The sequence below is a fragment of the Pleurodeles waltl genome, chromosome 6 (assembly GCF_031143425.1).
Source record: "Pleurodeles waltl isolate 20211129_DDA chromosome 6, aPleWal1.hap1.20221129, whole genome shotgun sequence".
Classification (NCBI taxonomy): Eukaryota; Metazoa; Chordata; class Amphibia; order Caudata; family Salamandridae; genus Pleurodeles; species Pleurodeles waltl.
The window spans coordinates 829,343,360-829,366,596 of NC_090445.1; the positions used below are offsets into that span (position 1 = coordinate 829,343,360).

General features: G+C 43.6%; 1 protein-coding gene across 1 annotated transcript in view; it reads right to left on the bottom strand.

The window, feature by feature from the left end:
- The window catches only part of TRIM8 (tripartite motif containing 8), an 82,762-nt gene extending 61,560 nt beyond the window's left edge, over positions 1-21,202 (bottom strand). The window contains exon 1 of the mRNA XM_069239510.1: positions 18,823-21,202. Within this exon, the coding sequence (XP_069095611.1) occupies positions 18,823-19,398 (576 nt within the window). The 5' untranslated portion in view covers positions 19,399-21,202. The remainder of the gene's footprint in view (positions 1-18,822) is intronic.
- Positions 21,203-23,237: the final 2,035 nt, after the last annotated feature.

The window sequence follows — 23,237 nt, forward strand, 5'->3', positions numbered from 1 at the left end:
GCAACCAAATTAAATGCATGGTTGGCTAACCTTGGCTAATCTATTATCATCAACATTATAAACTTCGTAAAAGCACTTTTTCGTTACAAGTTGTTTGGGTCCAGGCATGCAAATATTGCCTGTCTGCAGTTGCAGATACCCCCTTCGTTTAGACGTTTTCTCAATAGGGAGACCCGTTCGACTAGTTGAGTGCGACAGATGCAGACCATGTCAGTGGTCATCACACCTGAACTGCAGTCACTGCTTTGTTTACACTGGATCCATGGTGGGGCATAGTCATTTATTGTAAGGCATTCAAATCTACAGCGCATAGGTTTTTTTGTTGTTGTTTTTTTTAATGAGTAACATACTCTCAGATAAGACTGTTTTAGACTATATAATTATTTATAATCACCCATGCGTGGAAACGTGATAGATCCTTGCCCTGCTTGCTTTCACCCAGTGGCATCTAGCGTATGCATGTATTTGCCACATAAGCCTTGCACAACGGCTTCCAAGAAATTTCACAAGACTGCAAAAAAGGCTCGGAAAACCACATCACGTGAAAGGAAGCGTTTTTTTAAAGCACATGGGGCTTTACCTTCCTGAGCAACAGATGTATTGAACTATGGTAGGAAATGATAGAGGACTATGAAAATACTACTTTCCTATATGAAATATTTGTGTGTGCAGCCCAAGGCACCTTGTTCATAAGGACACTAGGCCATTTAATTACATCCTCACAAACTCTCTCGCTCTTTCTCATTTAAAGAGTTAAGCCAAGGTACCCCCTACCAACCATTTCCCAAAAGCTCTTTAGTAACAGATTCTCATCCCTGGGTCTCGAAACGGCACCAGACATCCACCAACCAACACTCCTTCCAGGTAACATGGATGGCTTCGCAAGTTAACCCTGGTCTCACAGATTTGCTGCTGAGTAGCATTCACTTTCCTGAAACAAAAACAGCCCCATCACACTTAACTTTGATTGCCTTTATGCAAGTTTAAAAATAATACACATATGGATAACTATATAGATTCACACAATGGCCAGCCACAAGCTCAATGCCATACCTGAAGTGCAGATACACTGAATTGTGTTCCTCATAAGTACAAGTTGGCCTACCAAAAACAGCTAAGACACTACAGAGATAAACTGCCCAATGACACTAACTGGCCAGCTGGAACCTCGTTTCATACAGATACCCAACCAACCCCTGAAGAAGCTAGCGTACGAGTAGCTCTGGCATTAGAGCAGTGGTTCCTAATCGTTTGACTTCTGTGGACATCCACTTTATTAATACTGGAACCCAGGGACCCCCACTGAGTTATTACTGAATGCTGGGGACCTTATCTGTTAAAATTATTGAATTTTCTAAGCAGTGAAGTCGCGGACCCAAAGTGGTCCCTAGACCTCAGGTTCGGAACCACCGCACTAGAGTCTTCCTATGCTGGTGGGCTTTCTCAGCTAGAAAGCAGCTTATAATCAGTCTCGATGAACATTTGGATGATCGCAAAAAGGTGAAAGCAGGATAAACTGGCTGCAGATTCCTCACAGACAACCTACTCAAAGGCCCCTTTTCCCTTCTACGATTGAGTATGTTGGAGACTTCTAGCTGTTCATTTCTAAAGCACAATGCTTCCACATCACCAATGCAAGCATCTTGCCATAGAAGGTGAAGATGGCAGCGCTGTACATCAACCAGAGAGGGCATGAAAACAAACGTTTTTTCAGCAGCATCCCTAAACCCTCACGATTGTGGGTTCTTTTGTTGGCCAGGACAGCATTCAAGCTTGTTTTCTCAACAGTGGGGAATGTCCGATGAAATGCTTCACAACCAACCGTGTGCAGAGAAGACGTTGAATTCCACTCATAAGCAACCAGAGGCCAGTGGAGGGAAAGCCAGGTTGCGGAGGCGGAATAAAATTAGAGATTTCTGCAGTGGCATTTGTACCAACTGTAACTTGAACAGATCCTAGGGGGAACAGAAATGCAGCACAATAATGCAGACTTGAGATCTCCAACGTCCATCGTGGCAGAAAAATGCTTGGGGCTCCAAAAAATAAAGGCTGCAAAAAGTTACCGGGTAAAACAAACAACGGCGGTTGACCATCAGAATTTGGAGCATGAAAAAAAAAATATATATAGATTAACAGTGGATGAGAAGTCACCCAATTCAGACTGCCAGGACGCCTTGGTTAAATCATTCTTCAAGGCAGCTCACAAGGGAGTCCGATGCACAGCAAGAGGGCATGAGATGGGGCCGCTAGCAAACAAAATCTATCCAATGCCCGTAGCGAATGAGTAAAGCTAAGTGCAAAATCAAATGTCAGAAGTGATCCTTCTGGTGTTAATGAACAGGTTTAGAATATCACAATATAAAAGCGCCCAGCAAACGACCAAGCAGACTGCCAAGTTACGGAAGCTCCGGCACTCTTAAATCGTTCTCAACTGGCTCCCAAAACTGTTGGGGTAGAGGCCTTTTATGTCCCGATTGGCTCCACAGAATTGCAAAGGAAAAGATTAGAATCTTTATGAATTCCATAGTTCCTGAACATGCTGGAGAGCGCCTTCAAAGTACCAGCTGTTCAAAACCTGTGCCAAATGCATCTGCCGTCGGGCTGCAAAATGTGAAACAGACCCTCATATCTTTTACGATCAAACCCTAGCTAGGGCAGAAAGAGCAGGTGAAACACCCGACACATGACACTCCGCACCCTCCAAGAAGCAGATCACGCGAAATTTCAAGAAAGAATTAGACAATCATGCTCGCCAAACGGACCAGAAAAAGCACACATGGAGAGTCACAAAACTAAGGCTTCCAAAAAGAACGTATGTAGCACTGCAATTGCAGACCATTTAAGAGAAGGTGGATCTGGCCTAATAAAGGACTCGAGAACGTCCCGAGGAAGGCTCCCGAGTTTACACACAAATGTAGCCATTACCATAAAGGTCTCCAGCATCATTCTAAACTGGAAAGACTAACCCTGGCTCCAAGCGCTGTGCTTTGAGAGTGCACATTTCGAGTCTGGTCAAATTTAAGCGTGGGTTGGGAACCTTCCGTTATCCTCTATCTACATAGAACGTGGCAGTTTGGAGATCCAGAGAGCCCTAGGAAATAAGAGGGGTCCTCCAATGATAACATAAAAAACAGCGGGCCTGCACAACTGCTCCAGGTGCACTGGTAGTTAGGATAAAAGAGAGCAGCGTTTGGCAGAAGCACTAGGAAAGGAACTGTACTAGCTGTGCCTCCGAATTACAATCTAGCCTTCAAAGTTTATACAAATTAGGACACGGTTTACGCACTCTGGATGATCACTCCAGGGAAAGTCTAGCATTCTGTTGTGGGACAGGCTCCCATCAACAGTTCCCAAGAAGTAGTAACCTTGTGTGCCACTGAAGGGAACACTGACGCAGACCTCTGATGCTTATATTTGCATACATCTGTTAGGCAATTCAGGGTTCCGGATGAGGGTTCCTCTTGGAGGCTGTTTACCTTTAACCACCATTTGATTTTTGAGATGTAAAGGTTGGTCTCTGTATGGTTACGGCAAGCACTTTTGGTAAACCTTTTGATGTCATACTATTCCCAACGTTCAGACAGCCCTCTCACTGGCAACCTTCTCGCCCTGTCTGAGCCTCGGTATTTAAATAAAGCAGTCATCGTGCTTACGATGGCAGCGTCCTCAGCTTGCATCTCTGCTCTTTCCTTCCCACCTTTGACCTCATTACAGGAATAATCCTTTAGACAGAGACATGTCCTGTCAGTTTTCCCGATGAAACGGCCACCAAGCTTTATACGTGGTGTTTTTTGTGTGTTTTTTTTGTTCTAAACAGACTGTGCTCCGAGTTGGACCTTTGTGCAGCAGGCCCCTTTCTTTCCATGCTTTCTAGTTCCAAAGAAGACCAAGCACAGATTAGATTGTATGTCGCTCATTCCCTTCTGGCGACTACTTAACGAGGCTTTAAGTGGCTGGATGCATGCTCACTTGTTCCATTTAAGTCACTGTCTTGTAATGTACGATTCCAGGTCTGTTCAGGGGTGTGTGGTGTCCTCTCAGATCTTTTGACAAGGTTCCAACTCAAGACTCCCACGTTGGTGCAGGACTCCAACTTTTATAACGAGGTCAGCATACAAGATGTGGCAGCCACTCGCTCCTTCACAAACAAGTTAAATGTAAGTTACCCATACAAACTATCAGACCTGTCTAACCAGAACTCCGATCTATTTCCCGCTTATAGTAGGACAGCAGCCAATTTCAGCGCTACTGGACAGAAGTGTTCACACGAAATGCAAGAAGAGAAGGAAAGCTATTATGAAGAGCGCAAACACAACTGATTCTATAAGCGCAGATTTGTGCGATGTAGGGTTGTGCATTCAAGTAAAAGCAATGGGAGATAGGATGAATAAAATTACTACAATGACAAACTGGAGAATAATGCATTAAGTGGGCGGAGGGTGTTGGACAAGGTCAATGGACATAGGTGGTTAAGGTGTTGCGTCAGAAGCAGCCTTAAACTATGCTTGGACAGTTGTGTTAGTGGAATATGCAGCAGTAAAGCCATTTATTTAAACTGCTCTGTTAAATAGTTTGTGTTATTTTACAAGAATATGGTTTTCTGCTTCATCTCAGCCATAGTACTTTCGCCAATGCAGGCCTTCGCTTGGATACGGACCATGGATCTGTGCACTAAGTTTTCAATACAAAAGCCAGGGATATGATTTGAATTTACAGCAATGGAGGTCGGTCACAAAAGTACTGTGGAAGAATTTCAGGACTAGATTAGAACATTGTTGCCATGTGCCTCCATACAGTGGAACTACTCTCCGTCGATCACTGCTACCACCTCCAATAACAAACTTATTAGCCAGGGAGGAGAATTTAGGAAGAACTTAACTTTACTCTGGGAACCGCTGAGTTACTTGACAGATGACGCCATTTCCCCTTCAACATACCAGGTTTAAAATATTTGGTATGTGTATATACATATGTACAAAGAGGATAGCAACCACTAGTGGCGCGGCTCAAAGGAATATTTACAATCTACCCAAAAATATAATTACATTGTATATTACTGCACACAAAGAAAAAACGCTATAAGTGCACAGTACTTGGAGGGGAAAAGAATTTTCTAAAACTGTGTAGAAAAATTAGGGCCCTATTATGCCTAGCACCTAATATTCTTTAGAGTTCAAGACAGTGTGATACTCTAACAGGGACTAAAAAAAAAAAAATACTTTTTCCCGACTTCTTTTTAACACAGTTATAACCATAGCCTGCAGAATAACAAGGGGCATATATTGTACAGCACCATTGCACTGGCAGGTCCCCCTTGCCCCACTCCCGTACCCTTATATTGTAAGTTCGGACCCTGTAGTGTCTTTGGGCTAGCCCTTATCTTCAGGCCTGTGCACGGCCCCAGAAATACTGCCTCTGTAAGCATTCCAGATTTTCCCCCATTTTGGGGGAGGGGGGACCTCTACCCTCGTAAACCACCCTGCTCAGGCATCATGCATGTCCCGTTTCCAGGCCTCTAAACCCAGGCGTAGGCTAGCTCCTCAACCTAGCAATGCTTCTTTTGGTCACCACCAACCCCATTTTCATCCGGAGCCGCTGGGCTCCTGTGGCTCCGGTGTCTCCCCAAATATACAGTATGCACTGTTTCGCAGAGAGACTCAGACCCCCCTCCACCCACCTCTTTTAGGAAGTTTACAACTACCGTCCAGTAGCGTTGCACCACCAGGCAGTTCCACATTATATGAAAGAATGCAAGCCTTTGGCAGCGACTGCAGAGGCAGTGCACCTCTTCCACTCATCCCATTTTTACCAAGATGGTTCAGGTGTAGTAGGAGCAATGTAGAATTCGCAGCTGGATTAGTCGGAACCCTGATCTTATTGCAACCTTTCTCGGGCTTGCCATGGCCTCCTCCCACTCCCCCGCCTCAAAGCAGCCCATCTTTTGGTCCCATTTTCTTTTCAGCTAGGTCAGGGTATCTGGTGTATTATGTAGGATCTTTCTTCTAGATCAGGGACGTGAATTATCAGGCAGTAGACCATCTAGCAGTCTGTCTTCTATGGGTGAGGCATCAGGTACGTCAGTGTCTCTGGGTCGCAAAGTTCATAACGTATGACAAACTTGCAAATATCTGTATGCCTCAGTAAGAGTTAGTGGGTATTCCTGCCTGAGGTTTTCCCAAGGGATAATGTTGCTATGTGTCCAAAGATTTCCCACTTTGGAGATGCCTATAAGGTCCCACTTATAAACCCCGAATGCCTCTACAGTTCAGAGCAAGGTCGCTAGTGTCACCTTATTCTTCCACCCCCAGAAACACTGCAACCGTGTGCCATAGTTGCACCATGAGGCACCTGCGCAGCCAAGTCCATTCTCATTGGTGGTTACGTCCAGTAAGATTACATGCTGAGTGAGATTTCCCCCACTATCGCTTGAAAGTAGGAGCCCGGGACTTCACAGGGGGTATTGTGTAGAGCGTACAGGAAGCAGGGCAGGGACATCATTTTGAACAGCGTCGCTCTCTCCAATAACCAGAATGGCATTGATCTCCAGTGGCCTACATCCAGTCGCAATCTGTCCAGCAAGAGGCCATGTTCTTCTGGTAAAAAAGATCAGAGTCCGGTGTGATAAAGAGCCCAAGGTATCAACACGCCTCAATGGCCACCATTGCTGCAGTCAGGCAGCAGCTGCGTCATACGGCCCTTCAGCTGGTATATGGTGGACTTGTGCCAATTTATGGTGTAGCCTGAGTATTTCCCAAAATTTGTGATCATCTGCATTAATCTGGCCAGGGTGAGATCCCGGTTTGTCACAACGAGCAGTATATCACCTTGCCTACAGCAATATTCTATTTTTCTACTGTCTATCCAAATGGATTTACTGGATCAGCAGGTCCTGACAGATCCATGCCGTTAAGAGGTTCAAGGGCCAAGGCGAATATTAATGGGGAAAGGTGGAAGCTCTGTCTGGTTACCCTTCGGAGTTCAAATTCTCAGGGCTGGCTACCACAGACCCTGACTTGTGCCAATTGGTCGGTGTAGAGGAGAGAGACCCAGGACAAAAAGTGTTGACAAAAACCAAATTTGGCCAAGACTTTAAAGATAATATTCCCTATTCCACTCTGTCAAATGCCATCTATGGATAACACCAGTGGCTGCTCTTCTCACAGGGTCGCCAACTGCCCCAGCAGCCCATGCAGACGACATAGATTAAGAGCAGTGCTTCTCCAAGGCATAAAGCCTGATTGATCTGGGTGTATTAACATGAAGATCACCATGATCAGGCGTCCAGCTAGCACCTTGGAAAGTATTTTGGCCTCTGTATTCATGAGCGAGTTTGGTCTATATGAAGCGCAGTCATCCAGCAACTTACCCTCCTTGAGGAAGACCACTATGGTCACCCGGTGTTGGTCCAGGGGCAGCATACTTGCAGTTACATGACCATGTTACTTACACATGCTATTTTCATTGTGGGGTCCTCTAGGGTATGTTGTAAGCATTACTGTCATATCAACATATTAAAATATTCATGGCACAGAAACTTGTCCCAGAATGCTTTGCAGGGGAAAAACTTAAAAAAAATGTTTTTGCTCATAACTCAGCGTGTGGTGTTCCTAGGACAATGGAACCACCTTCAAAACATTGACCACAATGTGTTCTGTCTACATCATCTCTAGGTTCTCATAATATGTTAATGGGGACTAAAAATGATAGTCCCCACCACCATTCATTATTTTTAAGTTTTCCCATGGCTGGAACCTTTGTTTTACAGCCGAGATAAGTTATGTTTTATGGGCCTTGTCTTTAATATCATTGTAATAGTTCTGCTGGCCTTGAAAAAGTAATGCACTATATCTTCTAGGATCCAAATATATAGTTATACAGCATTACTTTCACCATTTTTTTCCATGTGATTATGCTCTCTAAGGGCTGACTGCATGGTTACATGACCATGTTTCTTCCAAATGCTGTTTTTATTGTGGTGTCCTCTAGGGGCTGTTCTGAGAAATGCAGTTAACATACTATATTTGCAGCACGAAAACTCGCCCCATATCTGTTACTCCACCGCGCTTCCCGTAATGGTGGCACCAGCTGATGGCTCCTGCCTTCTGTCCTTGCTCTTAGCAGCCGCTGGGCTTCCCTCGATTGCCTACAGAAGGAGAGACACCACAGCAATGCCAGCCGCAGGGCTGCGCACAAGCTCCGGCGCATCCAATATTGTGGAAGGTCATCGCGATTCCAGACTGCTGCTCTGCTGCACAGGGCACGCTTAAAGCCAGACGACAATCTTTCTCCAGGGTTCAGCCACACGAACTAGCCTGGAGAGCATGGACAGCTAAGCAGATGTTAGATGATTAAGAGCTTGGGCCACAGAGCCGATACACAAAGCGGTCATCTTCGTCAGAGGTTTGCCACGCCCCCCCTTTTTTTCTCACTATAGTTACAAATGTATCAAAAATAACTTCCCTCAATACAGAGAAAAAAAAAAAAACGTGTGCCATATTTGTAATGGAAAAAAATAAATGGCATACCTCAAAAGATTGCAAATTTGCCCCAGCAGATAGAATACAAAAAAAGTTTTCCAACTTCCATGGATCATTAGTGTCATCTTTAGGTCTGGTTTTATCTAACACATTTTTATTTTACTAATATTATATGTATAATATATTTACTTAGAGTGGTTCTAGCCAGTCCTCTTCATCCACTGGTCTGTTATTGTATCATGTACCGTTTTCTTCAGCCCACTACATCAAAATCACAGTGGCAGAGTTCCTATGTAGACAGCACTCTCTCGTTCAACTCTGATCAACTAGATCGCCCAGACCTTCCTATAACCTTCAAGCATATAACATGAAGCCAAGACAAAAAACAAGAGTCAAAATGCTGCTACAATCCACTTTTGGAAGAAACTAATAAAATAAAAAAATAATAAAAAAAAAAAAAAAAGAAGAGGTTTCATATTAACATATATGCCTGGACAGTCGCTAACCGTTCACAGTTGCAAATGAAATAAACAGCAAAGTGAACAGTACACACTCAAACACTTTGGATATTCACACACATCTTATCTTTTACTAAGAACTGTAATGATTTTATATGGTACACCTCTTAACAAGACTCCATGAGTAGTTGAGTAGGATTGCTGTGACCAGTGGGATCCATGCAGGAAGGTCCTTGGTTTGAACACGGTATAAGATAGAAGGTGCATATAAGTTATTAATCAATAGTCCTTCCAGAGCAATGCTGTTTGGTTGCTGATGGGCACGGGTCAGCAGATTCTGTTGAAGGTTGAAGAAATTTCTAGACATGGAATGCCCCTTCATCTGTCTCGAGATACCTACTTCAGGAGAGTGTAGCCAGGTGCAGATGGCTAACACTACACTGTGGCATGCTTCGGATACACCTGCTTGAATCATGCACAGGCAAAGGGTCTAGCTTGGTGGTCAGGATTTTTCAACAATCACTGGCATATGTTAAAATACATTTTACGAAAAGCAGGGTGCAAGAAAGGGGTAAGTGGGAAGGGAGATTAATGCGGATTGGTAGGGGTACCAAGGGAGAGAAAATATTTGGTAAAATAACCAACATGTTGAAGATATTCAAAACAGAAGGAGAGAGTGGGTGTTCATGTGTTTGTCTGTGTATGTAAAAATTCCTGGTGCGATCCGACAGACCTCACCATACCCAACTAGAAGAACCTACCCAACTATATACCATAAAATACATTTATTTGGAGGAGAGGGTGTAAGACCCAAAGCTATGCCCCTGGTCACAAGTTGTGAGAGCCAGCACACTGCAAAAAGGCTTTGTTTTGACTACGGTCAGAAAATGGTATCTAAAAAGGGAAAGACCCCAAATGTGTTCCACAACCTCAAATAAATGGATCACAATTAGGACCCAAACCACTGCACATTGTTCTGGTGCTGGTTTCTTCTTGACCAAAGAAGAGGGTGCACCTCAGACTATTCAAGCAGTGGCTGTGCAACCAGGCCAGGTGTATGTCTGACAACCAGTTTCCCAGATGTTAAAAATCATCGCCAGAAGCATACCTGCTCAGAGAGGGGAACAACACTCGGAAGAATCCGCTTTGTGTGCAGGAGTATGAGCAGTGCAGACCAGATAAGAGATTCGTCCGACCTCCCTGAATGGTTCATCTGCTAAACTATGTATAAGGAACCACCATCTTTAACACCAGTTAACAGCCAGGAATCTCTATGACCTGAAGGGCCTGCTACCACCGACTAGACGTGTGACCAGACACTGCCACACTTATAGCTGAAGACGGCCCAGACTACTCAGAGGCCTCAACAGACAAGGACCAAAGAACCGCTGATTACGGCCTGGAGTGAAAAGAGAGGCAGGGCTGCTTCAGTCACACTGGTTATGCTGCTGAAGGATGTAACCATGTGACTGAAGGGCTCAGACTGAAAGGTGATCCTAGTCTGCTGTGAAGGCCACCTCTACAGCTTTGCTCCTGAAAGACTCTTGAGGTAGTACTACAAAGAGCACAGATGACCACACGCTCTACTGCACTTCATTCAGACCGGTAAAACATGTAGGAAGGTCTAAGAGACTACCATAGTACTGCATATTTTAATTCTGCAAGGGGACCACTAGAACTCTTACCAAGATGTGAGAATAAATGACTTATGGGTATCCACACTGTGCAACTAATCTTCTAGCCAGGGTGGAGTACTGCACCTGAGCCAATTCTTGGCTGATGTTCTCCTTGAGTAGAAGTTCTATAAATTGGTGGGCGCTACAGCTAGAAGAGGATATGACTGTAGTAAGGCAGCGATAACTACACCTAATCAGATCCACAGGTGGTGCAGGTACCACAACTTGATTATAGTCCACTGCGCGCAGACGAACCCTGTACCTGAACCCCATTACTGGGCATATTACATTTGGTTATTAAAGTACTTCTTTTAGAAGGAGAAAAAAGTATCTGGCTTGGTTGTCACTTATTGCATATCTATTGGTTGATAGTTGAGCTCTGCGCTCTTATTCTCCCACACCAAAGCCTGGTCCAATTTGCAGAGCCATAGTAAGACAGGCCCTAGGACACCAGCTGAAAGGACCTCAACTTCCATAGATGCAGCCCAGTAGCCTCTGCCTTCACACTTTGCAAAGAAATCCAGATTTCTTGATAACTACATCTAAGCTTTTTAGACACAACAGCAGATAGTATGACACACACACTATATGCTGCTTGAATTAGGAGATCTCTTTTTCACAACAACCGTGACAAAACCTTTGGAACACCAAACATAATTGGTCCGCACATTTTTGGTTAAATGGGGCAGCTCCTCTGCAAAGTTTAAAATGTAAATTTGACAATTTGTGATTATATTATAAAAGCACTCTTTTGTCTTAAGTTGAGGTCCGTTTTCAAGAAATGGATAATTTATCTGACAAATAAAAGTTAACATATGAACTCACCAGGTACTTTTCATAGACATTTATCAAGGTTATAATCATAATTTGAATAATTCAGTTATACTTTCCCAGGCACTGCTTCATTTGCTATGCCGAAAAAAGTTGTTGTTTTTTTAGCAACACAGCAGTGATGTAGAATTAGTGGGAAAATGGGCTTTAGAGTCAACATACCAAAAAAAAAAAAAAAAAACAAGTGTAAATCTTGTATGCCAAAGGCACCAGTGATCATTACATCAATTAATAAATAAAGACAAGCTATTTTTGCTTGATCGCTGCTGTAATGAACTAATCTTAGCAACCAAACAAATGTAAGGAATTAACTTCTCTGAAGGTCTTCAGTTTCTGTGGCTCAGCTGACATGACAAACAAATCTCTTCCCTCATGACTGCACCCCCAGGAAATAATATTTCTATCGTCACGAAGAGTCAGCTGATAGGTGAGCCACCTCAAGGGTTTAAGCACACAGAAGCTCAACTGCATTCATGTAAACAGCTATACAGCTTTCGGGGTGCATTATAATGCCGTACTATGATCACATAATTGGGCAAACAACTAGTCTGAACTTATTTTGCACTCACAAAATAGTCTGTTGAAGAGAGGAAGCAGTGTGCGAAAGGCTGCAGGAAGTAGTAGTATGCGGACTGGAAAGCTAGCTGCAATGTATTTAAAGCTCAATAGATTGAAACTAAAACTGGACATTAGAACTGGTGTCTTAACTGGCATATGAAAGTGGCATTGGAAAATGGGTTCAACCTCAACAATGTCAAACCAATTATGGCAATATAGGCGAGTGATTTAAGTAACTACTCAAGAACACATCTACATTTGTGTTTGCATGAGATCAAGAGGTACACATAAGCTTGAATAGAAAAGGCAGAACCACATAGCCCTTAACCTTTTAGCCATAAATATAACATCTGCAAACATTCGGCTAATACTACTGGGAGAAAACTCAAAATGTGAGGCAAAGAAGATTAACCAGATAATCCTGAACAACAAATCCATATTTCAATTTAAGGTGAAGCAGAACATACAAAGAAAATGAGTTCAAAGCTTAGTGGGCACAAGGTTACCGAGGTATTTTTTTTTTTAAGATTACACATCCACTTTTTCCAATGGTAAGCCAAGATCATTTATTGATTCTTTGACCTGTCCTCCGAAGACCAACAAAAACGTATGTATGCCTTCCCTCTAAAAGCTGCCAACCTGCCTACAGTGATAAATCACATGTACTAGGATACTGGCAGGAAAATCACTTATCACCAACTATTACCATTGTGAAGTTACAATTTCAAATTTTAAGAGATGAAAAATATATTCTATGAATATGCACAGTGAACTGTCTGTAGTTGTTGGTCTACAAAGTGTCAAAGATTTGTTTTCCACATTTCTACCCAGACGTGCCTAGACAATGGCCTTGTCAATTCCAAAGGTCACACATCTTTCTGATACATGAGAGTAAAGCAAGAACCTGAAGTTTTAAAGGATCTGTTTGGAAGAGGTGTAAATGTTTTCTTTGGGATAAAGGTTTGCAGATCTATTTCAGAGAAATTCTTACATATAAACACAAAGCATTGTGTCTGATCACAAGCTTGCGACTCGACTTCAGAACACCCTCATGGAACCCTTCATCCTGACTTGCGTTACTGAGAATGTCCCCTTTAATTCCAAGTCCTCTAAAATATTGTTTCTTCAACAACAAAAGGCAGATTGCTGGCTTGTGCACCATGACACCCTTACCCATTAAAGCCACAAATTGGAAGGTGAAGACAGTTATACCACTAACACTGGCGGGTGGAAGCTTCCTGTGCTATTTCACGTTAATAAAATATTTAAGTACTCTAGCCTCAATTATTCAAAAACATGTTTTTCTCCCCATTACACCTTAAAGCTCGCATCTTTCTTTTAATCTTTAATATTTTGCTTTCTGCCTTGAATTTCAATAAAACTATTTAACAATTAACCTATACTGAGATAGGATTTTAGAACCAAACGGATGTTTAAAAAAACACCACACCACACACCTAGGAAACGATTTTAAATGATTAGCTTTAACCACTATGATATGTCTAGAGCCAGATATCGAATAAATGGATGGTGTGGTTTTGAGGGACACATCTTTACCCTTTGACAAATAATTTATGTCACTATCTCGGGAACACTGGTAAATAATGTTCTGGCTAACAGTGATAACATTAAATCATGTACATTTGACAATATTTTATAATGTGAACTGCTGCTTTCAATCACCTCGCACATGGCTCATTCATTCCTCGTATAACTAATTAGAGGCTCATATGCCAAATTAATAGGCACACAGGATTGTAAACAATTCTGGTGTGTGTCTGCCAAACCGCAACCAAATCAGGATTTTAAGAAAACCTTTAGCATGACCTCCCCAAGCACCTCTTTAAGTGCATTTTTTTTTGCAAACAGCAGAACGGATTTACACCAGATCACAAAAACCACGCATTTTGGGTGAAGTTTTCACTTTCTACCAAAAATTGTGTCATTCCTTCAGCTGTTACTTTTTTGCCTCTGTGGCCAAGGTTTATTACGGGAAATCAATGTTTAGGCACCCACTATTTCTTGACCTCCGCTTGATGGATCACCCTGACACTTTCCAGAAGAGATGCATGATTTTTTGGGAGGGAAAGTTTCATGCATACTCATGAACCGGAGCCAAAGATATTAGCAAAACAAAAAAATACATATATTCCTATAGAATCTGACCAACTAGAACTACACAGTGGCAACTGCCAGTGTGTAATATGTATTACTAGTGGCATATATACATGTTTATATTACACACTAGCAGTCTAAAGGAAGTAATCAGATTAGGATGAATAGACTTATTGCCACAGGTGTGGTATGTTGAATTACTTCAAGTTCACAAACCCTTTAGGGCGCCCTACCAATGCCTAGATGAAATCAGGGATGAAATATGTACATGGCAAGGACACAAGGTATAGTTAGCTCAGTAAATTATAATGTGTGAATGTGTTTGGTTGGTTTTTAAACATTCCTTAGTGTGTTATTTCAACAGCTAACTATAACGTCACTTAAACGTGTTTTTGCAATGCATTTCTGTATTTATTTTATCGTAATCTAACCGTACCCAACACTCGTGTCACTTTACCCTTTAGTTTCTTCGCTATATTATATACGGACCATGTAACAGTAAGGGGCAAATACAAAGCACTCCTATACATTTACACAATTTCCCAAGAACACTCCATGGTTCAACTTCCCTCTCATGATTTGCATGTGAACCCTAGCACAAAAGGTGACCCACACTTGAACATGTACTTAAGATGTGGTAGACCTGCTGGTCCAGTTCTGCAGCTCATTTGTTAACTCTGCTGTTCAGGCTTGGGTGGTTAGGAGGGGCTTGTAATTTGAGTTGGGTTGCCCTGGGCACTATTGCAGACCATTTTACATACAAGCGTCCATTTTTCCACTGAATTCTCATATGGAGAAGCAAGCAGTAAAGCTTCCAAAGATTGGATGTGGTATATGGGCCAAGAGTGATAGAGGTGACTGCTCAAGATGCTGAATCTTATTGATTTTCGTCGGACAGCTTAATAAGAGTTTAAACGAGAGAGAAGGGAAATAACAAGAAAGGGGAGCCACATGCAAAATGAACAAGAAAGGGGAGCCACATGCAAAATGGCCAATGCCAACGATCTCTGGTTAAGGAGCTAGGACAGGTGCCAATTGAAAGAGGCCCAGCGACACAACAGTGATTATATACTTACAATTTGAAGGCAGATATCACTCCAAGTGTATTAACTTTGAAATTTCCTAGTCTAGAGCAGCACAGAGTAATGTTTTGACCTTGAGGCTTGTTCCCAATTTTACTCAAGACAGGTCCAAGGGCAAGAGACATACTAGTTCAGACAAAATCAGTGTTACATGTGCACTGCCAGACTCCACGTCCAGACTGATGTGAAGGGTCCTTAATGCCAATGTCGCTTCAGCACTTCCATGCTCATTGTGACCCACAGGGTTTTTTTGCAAGCCATATGGTGCACAAAGGGCAACAGTGGCACTCAAGAATTCAGCATGGCACACAAATGGCCTTTTCCAATATGGTGGTCTGTGAGATCATCTAACAGGAGAATTTGCACTTCTCATTTGTTTTCTGTGCAGGGTGGCATCATGGACATAGGAGTCACCACACTTTCCTCAGGATGTCTAAAATGGTATTCAGACTTTCTCAGCGTCCTTGATTGGCTACATCCTATCTTTTATCTCTTCAATAAGAATCTACGTGCTTTTGTTCTAAGTAGCACAAAACTAGCCACCTCCTAAAATCTTGGGCTCTGATAAAAAACATTTACCAGTAAAAGCACAAGACTACATCACTACCATATTTCTTTATAGCTGGGGCGGTTCTGGGACACCAAAGACTAGCCAGCATCACCAAAAAGGAGTGGGAACCACACAGATCCTAAAAACAGAAAATTATAACCATAGATTCTGTGGTGGAGTGGAACGAAGGTAGCAAATGGTCTCTAGTTACCCAAATAGCAGATCGTGCAGCTTCCGGTCTGTTCTCAACACCTTACTTAAATGAACCCAATGACAGGGCGCCGTTGTGTCCCTTAAAATGTAATGCAAAATCTTGATTTAGCCGACCACAAATTGTGCTATAATTTTTTTTTTTTTTTAATCTAATCTACATGTTTACTGTACAGTGCGTCTCTGACCTATCTGATTTCCCACTTCGGCAAAAAAATGCTTATTTTAACTGAATAAGTTAAATTGTGACATGGGCGATGCTAAGATGCAAGCAAAAATGCACAAAAGTAACACTGATCGTCCTAGTTTATGTGCACAGCTTGGTGAGATTAGAATATGGTAGGCCCTCTTGTAATATGGCGCGAGAGACATGGTAAAAGAGAACCAAAAGTATCCGATTTTTCAACTGTCTTCAAAACGTCAACACGACATGAATGCAACACACGCTGGAAAGTCCCAAAAGTACCGAGACAGACGTAGAAAATCATTTGAACATTTAGTGACCATACTATCAATGAAGACACCTGGTGTGTGAAAAATTCGACAATACTGGGATGGAAACAATCAAAATAAATTTATCAAAAAAAATTCCCATCCACGTACTGGTCTTAACTACACTCTAAAGTCCAACGTCCAATATGGTTTGTTTTTTTGAGGTCACAGTAAGAGGGAGTCGTGCGACTTGTACATAACCAAGCAATTAACAAGTTCACCAACTCATTTCTAACTGTTCTCTTCCTGGCAGCAGGTCCAAAATACAATGTTTGGCACATTAAAGAAACTCGTCACACAAAGTGTGATGTAATAAAAATGTCATCTAAATATGAAAGTTCTAGGGCATCTTGTTTTGTAAGAACAATTTTAGCCGGATGGGTGTTGCACCAGTAGGATACTAAGAAGTGTCGATTCAAACCTCTACTCAGACAGGAGCACAACAAAGAAGCCACAATGCTGAGCCAGCCAGGGACAAAATTCAACTTCACAGGAAAGGCATGGCTTCTCCTAATGTTCTCAAGTAAAAAAAAAAAAAAAAAAAAATTCAGGTGGACTGACAAGCATATCAGTTTTCTAAGGGGCTACATCTATATATAACTGGGGCAAAGTTCGCACCTACTAATCAGATTGTAAAGAAAGTGACTCATCTGGCTATGCAAGAACAGCTTATTGGGTAAGAAAGTGTTGAAATTCCCAGATAAATTGCCAGTCAAGTAGTGAATTAATAAAGCAAAAATAAAAAAAATGGAAATGGAAATGTGACTGAATCATGTACGAAATAGTAAAATTGTCTAGGCTATTAGATACCATAAAAAAATATTTAAAATAAAATTAATCACTGTCCATAGATGCTATTAGTCTGAGGCCCATCCAATGCATAGAAATCACTCCAAAGCCTTTGACGGTGGCACACAATGTTGTATTACCGCATAGCCACTTGAATATGCTGGTCCTTAATAACCATTAGCTCAACATCCAAACCTGTTCTCCAATTACCTCTGGCAAGACATGCTCTAATTTAACAAACTACTCAGCCATACAACTCAACCAACAAATGCCTAGGATAGCCTGGCCACTGGTGGTTGCCACTTAGCTAGGCGAGTCTAAGGTTACCATTGCCCTTGAATCTCTGCCATGGGCGCGTGGGCAATGCAACCCCCACCACCAGCACACTGCCAGGAACTACATTCTTATGAACTCACTCTTGCCACCCTTCCCCCAAACATCGCCCAAGATTCACTCCCTGGTGGCATGCAGCCAACTCACCACCATTTTGCTTTTTATCAACCTTTACCAAATGAGACCAGCATCTTATGTCTTTTTGTAGCGACAGTGTTCGGTCTTTCTCACTGTCCGAGACGGCCAATGTATTACATTGTTCAGTGACAGTACTTCAGAACATAGACGAAAAGGGACACAAATGAGGCTTTTACATTCAATTCTTGATATCGGGGCCATCCGTTGTATGCGTCCATGTCTATAAAAACAGACCATGCCCGAACTGATCTCTTAACTGGAACCTTTCCATGGACATGCAAGCACACACAAAGAATACATACCAAACCCAGTATGGGTCAGTCGTTGCTATGACTAGCAAGGGGAAAGACAATTTCAAGCTTTGGCCTCAGGGCATGAAGCAATGGAAACGATGGGTCAAAGTATTAATGACCTACCCGGGCATGAGACCTCAGTCTAGGTTAAGCAAAACAAATGTAAAAAAAAAAAAAAATCAAATAAACTGTGCAGTGCTCATAGTGGTACAAAAATGTACACATAACCAAAAAAATATTACACAAACGTCGATGGTTGTTTAAAAAAAAAAAAGTGTCATACGACATCCAGATTGACCCCAAAGAAAAAACCATGTATCAAATGCAACGCCCTAGAGGTACCGCCTGAACTTAAATGAATATTCTCAACTAACCTTCCAATTCAAGTAGCCATACTGTAAATAACTGGTCTTGATTACATTTTTATTGCAATATTGACTTATCCTTACAGGTAAAATAATTTTGAATGGATCACACAGGACATTATGCATTAATTTTCCACTTTTACCCCAGTTCTAATTGAGTGTAAGGGGCTGCTCCAGGTTTGCAAGTTATCTGTGTCCTCATAACGTCAAAAAAACGATCACTAGTCTAACTATAAAAAGATGCATTTACAAGCAAAGTTAAGTCAAAGCTTGCACAAAAATAGAAACATGCCAGCACAGCCAGGTGATGTTCAATTTGTGTGCAATATAAAGAAACCCCAACACTTTTTTGGCCTTGCTTGCTACCAGCGAGCAAGTGATCTATGTCCAGAAAGTCCCTCTACCACTCGGCATTATGAACTTCATCATCGCATCAACACTGGTACATCACTTACCCTAATTTCATTTCGTCTGATCTCCACATCACACACCGAGTGTCCCTGGTGGGCTCCACTGTAGTAGCAGCAGAACTGGCAAACAGCCACCTGCTCGGCCTCACAATGATAGAGTCGGTAGGCATTATGCTGAGGGCAACTCCAAGCCCGAACATCATCTGCCTCCACCAGTAGGTGGCCTCTGGCTGTGGAGGGCTGCTGGAGATGTGTCTGTACATGTGACTGGCAGCAGGGCGCCTCGCAGCGCAAGCAGATCTTCTGGGCGGGCAGGGGCGGCCCCCGGCGGCAGAACACACAGTGTAAGACCGAGGGAGTCTTCTCCACATTGAGCGAGTTGAACTTCTCCACAATGTTGGCAAGCTTCAAGTTCTTCTCCAAGGTGGGTTTCTGGTTGTAGGCCTGGTTGCACTCAGGGCAGCGAACAAGAGCAGTCTCTTTGGCCCAGGCCTCGCCAATGCAGCCCCTGCAGAAATTGTGCTTGCAGGGCAGCTGTACTGGTTCCACAAAGACATGTAGGCAGATGGGGCAAATAAGCTCCTCCTCGAAACAGTTCTTCCAGTTCTCTGCCATCTCCATCAGAATGAGGGACAAGCAAAGTCCTAGCAAAGAACAGAAGACACCTGGGAGATGGGCCGATTTTAACGTGCACCTTTTAAGTAATGAGATTTTATCTCACTGCACGGATTTAACGACCGAGTGCTCAGGTTCTGCTAGTTCGTGACCATCACGCAGTTCAGTACGTACATTCACCATGTGCCGATAGATATTTGTGTCTTCAATTAGAAGAGCGTTGCGAGGCAAAGTTGCTTAAAAGATGGCTCCTGGGAAAATACAAGCATATCAATTCCAGAAGCGTGAGATCCCCAAGCCGCACTCTGTACCCATACGAAGAAACATAAAAAGTCCAAGTGCCAAACAAGCGGTCAAACAGGATCTGCGCTGATATGGTTAGTGGTATAAATTGCGTTTGAACCGCTTCAGAACACCCTTCCTTAACAGAATCAATGTGGGTGAATCCGGCTGTCTAGAAAAATGGCCAGGGAGGAAGAGGAAATAGGCCTCGCCAGAAAAGAGTCTCAAAACTGTGAAGGCTGCTCGGCAAACTGTACTGCTAGGGGGAGGCAGCTCCGTGGGAGAGACCAGCTAATCACGTGTATTAAATTCCAGCCCTGGGCGAGTAAAACAAACAAAAAAAACAATAAGCCAGTCCTTCCACCTAGTCGAACGAGGCAAGACAGGTTATGGCCAGCAGGATCTCTTGTGTATCACTCACTAAAAAATAAGAATATACAATGTATCCTCGTGAGAGGAAAATACATTTAAAAAAGCCTTGGGTCTTTTAGGCTATGCACATTGTAGCCTTTAGGCGGAGGATGGAGAAATGCTGTGCTGGTCAGCAGGCATGCCTTGATCAGAGTGAGGAGGAATGTGTCCGCTGTTAATCATAACCCTTCCCCCCTCGGTGCCTCCTTCACTCTCCCTCCCCCTCGGACATGAAAGCTATTTCAGACCGAGAGTGGGAGTAGACCGACGCAAACGACAGCCCCAACCCACAGAAGACTGTTTCAAAAAAGGAAAATAAAACGGCTTCCAGTGACATCCGGCTCTAGATTATTTTGTTTTAACGGCACTGGTCTCGGTTCAGCGAAGGGAAACTTCACGGCGAGCTCGCAGCTGCTGCTGTGCCTTTTTCATCTGATCAAAAAAATCCAACACACTCATCACGGCCACCTTCAGCCATCTTGTTTTGTAATTCTTTCAATAATGAGTGAATCGGTCTTCCTGCTGAAGAGCACGGAGCCAGGTACACTGGGGGGATGAATTAAGTTTGTTTTTCTTTTATTATCCGGTTTGTTTGGATAGGGGGGCGGGGGGGGAACAAAAGCACTGTGCACTGTTTTCATCAAAAACAAAACTGAAATGCAAACGAGAGCCCGAGGCCGGTCTTAAAACCACCAGCTCAGCCCTGAAATGATTCCTGTGTTCATGAGAGGGGCGCGAGTGCTCCGGGGGCCCCTGAGGCGGGGGTGGGGGCGCTCTCCTCCCGAGCCCCAGATGGCGGTGTGTGGGTCTGAGGGTACAACAGACGGGCGACGCAGGCTAGTGGAGGCAGTTTGCTCCGGACCTTCGGCTTCTCGCCCCGAAAGCTCCGATGCTCGGAGGCGGCAGGGGATCAGTGGCTAGCCTCAGCCATCTTGTTTCTCCTGTAAACAGAGTCGGTCGCAGGACTGCCCCCGGCCCGCGCCGTACCTCCACCCCTCGGCGATGAGCTTCTGGCGCTGCCCTGGCTCCGGCGGCTCCCTCTGGACTGATCAGTTAGGCCCAGCAGCGGGCGGGCGGCGACCGACTCTGCTTCCTTCCTCCTTCCTGCAGCCTGACTGGCGAGGCTTCGGCTGGGGCTGCGGACGGGCTCTGGCCCCGCCCCCTCCGCCGCGCCCACCCCTCACGTGAGCCGCCCAGCTCCGCACATCAAAGATCCGGGCTCCTCCCCTCTTAAAAGGGCGCTGCCTCCGCGCGCCAGTCTGCGTATTCCAGAAGGCGCGCCGACGGGTCCACCGCCTCCTGCGCCCCCACCGCCGCCGTCACTCCCACACACAGAGATCAAGGACAAAGGAGGGCCCTCCAAGGGGGCGGGCCCCGGGCACAGACAGGGAACCACGCACACAGGCCCGCTTAAAACGGACACAGGAAACAGCACGCAGGCCTGGGTTTAAAGCGGACAGTCACCAAGTGTCCTGGGCACGGGACTGCGCTTAAAGCAGGCATATGCATCATGGGAACTACGCAACAGCAACCGCACAATCAGAAATCCACCCTTGTCGGCCCTGCTGATTTAGGTGGCTTTGGAGGCAATACTAAAGGCCTGCCGTTTGCTCCGAATAATTTCACTGCTTTTGAGGAAGCCGTGGGTTGAACCTGTTATAGAGGTCAACTCCAGTTCTTAAAAACACAGCACACTTGCCAGCAGTCACCTTAAAGTTGTGTTTTTGTGTTTTAAAAAGACGTGTCTGGAGCTTTAGGTGGGAGCAGCGCTTCCAAGTCTCTGGCCCAGACATGGATCAAAATAGGGCGCCATATCCTTAACTTTACAGGCAAAAACACAAACAAATTTCCAGCTTTCGCTTTAAGAATTTTCAATTCTATTAAGGGCATGGAGGTGAGGATTATGCTTATCCTTTGATGTTTATTGTTAAACACACACAGCTTCCAATCAAATTAGACTTTAATAAAAACAACATTTCCCAAAAATCATGTCCCCTGCGCCAATGACAGTCCCTGCCACATATAAAGGTCCTCTGGCTCCATCTTCCTCCTCTTTCTTTGCCTGACCACATGATGTGATCCATGAATCTTCACACGCAACTGGATAGGCCTCTGAACTGAACAACTACAGCTTGACTCAGGGGGGCGAAGGTAACCAATAACTCATTCAAGGACCAATTGGGTCCATTACTGGAAAGTGAGAAGAAAGGTTAATCTCCTCTCAACAATTCTTTTGCTCAGAATCTGCAATAAGATAAAATAAAACCTCTTAACACCCAGAACTCTATAATAGAGATCATCACAACTGCCACCTACATAAATGGGAGGGAAAATATCAGCAATACAATTGCGTTTATGATTGCATAGAAACAATTTTCATATATTATTGTATTGATGAACGGACGGGTGGGATAATCCTCACTTCTGTGCCCTTAATAGAACTGAAAATTATTGACACAAAAGCTAGACATTTTTCAATCTATGGCAGGACTGGAGGCTTCAGATTATGCTTGCTCAAAACTGTTGTAGGACTAAAGAAGCTACATCTAGAATCAGTTTGTAGTAAAAAGTTTTAAATGTAGAATCGACAGACCAATCTGCTGCTTCCATAATGTCTTGTAGATGGTAACCCAGACTGAATGACTTAGAAGCCATGTCTCCTCTCAGTGAATGTGCTCTGAACTTAGAAGTATCTATACCTACTTCTGAAAGAATCAGTTTCACTCAGCGAGCCAATGAAGCGGAAGACACAGGGTGAAAAGATTTCTGGAGGGCAATTAGGACTTGACCCCGTTAGACTGACAAAACTCTCTGGTACAATCTTCATATTCTTTCAGACAATGAACAGTACACAGTTTTGGATTTCAGGTCAAACTAGAGTAAGTGATTTGTTTGGAAAACGTTCTTTGTGCATCTGGATTTGGAAAAGGTGACCCCATATGGGGAAAAATGCGGCCCAAGATGTCAGGGCTCTGACGCCTGACACCTTCCTGCACTACACAAGGCACAGTAGAAGAGTTAGTTTGCTGAAAGCTGTTTACTAGACAGGTTAGCATTACACGGCCATCGCTGCAGAAAGTTAAAATCGATTTTAACATCCCATAGAGCTGAATACTTCGGAAGAGGAGTATTGGAAATACGAATACCCCTAA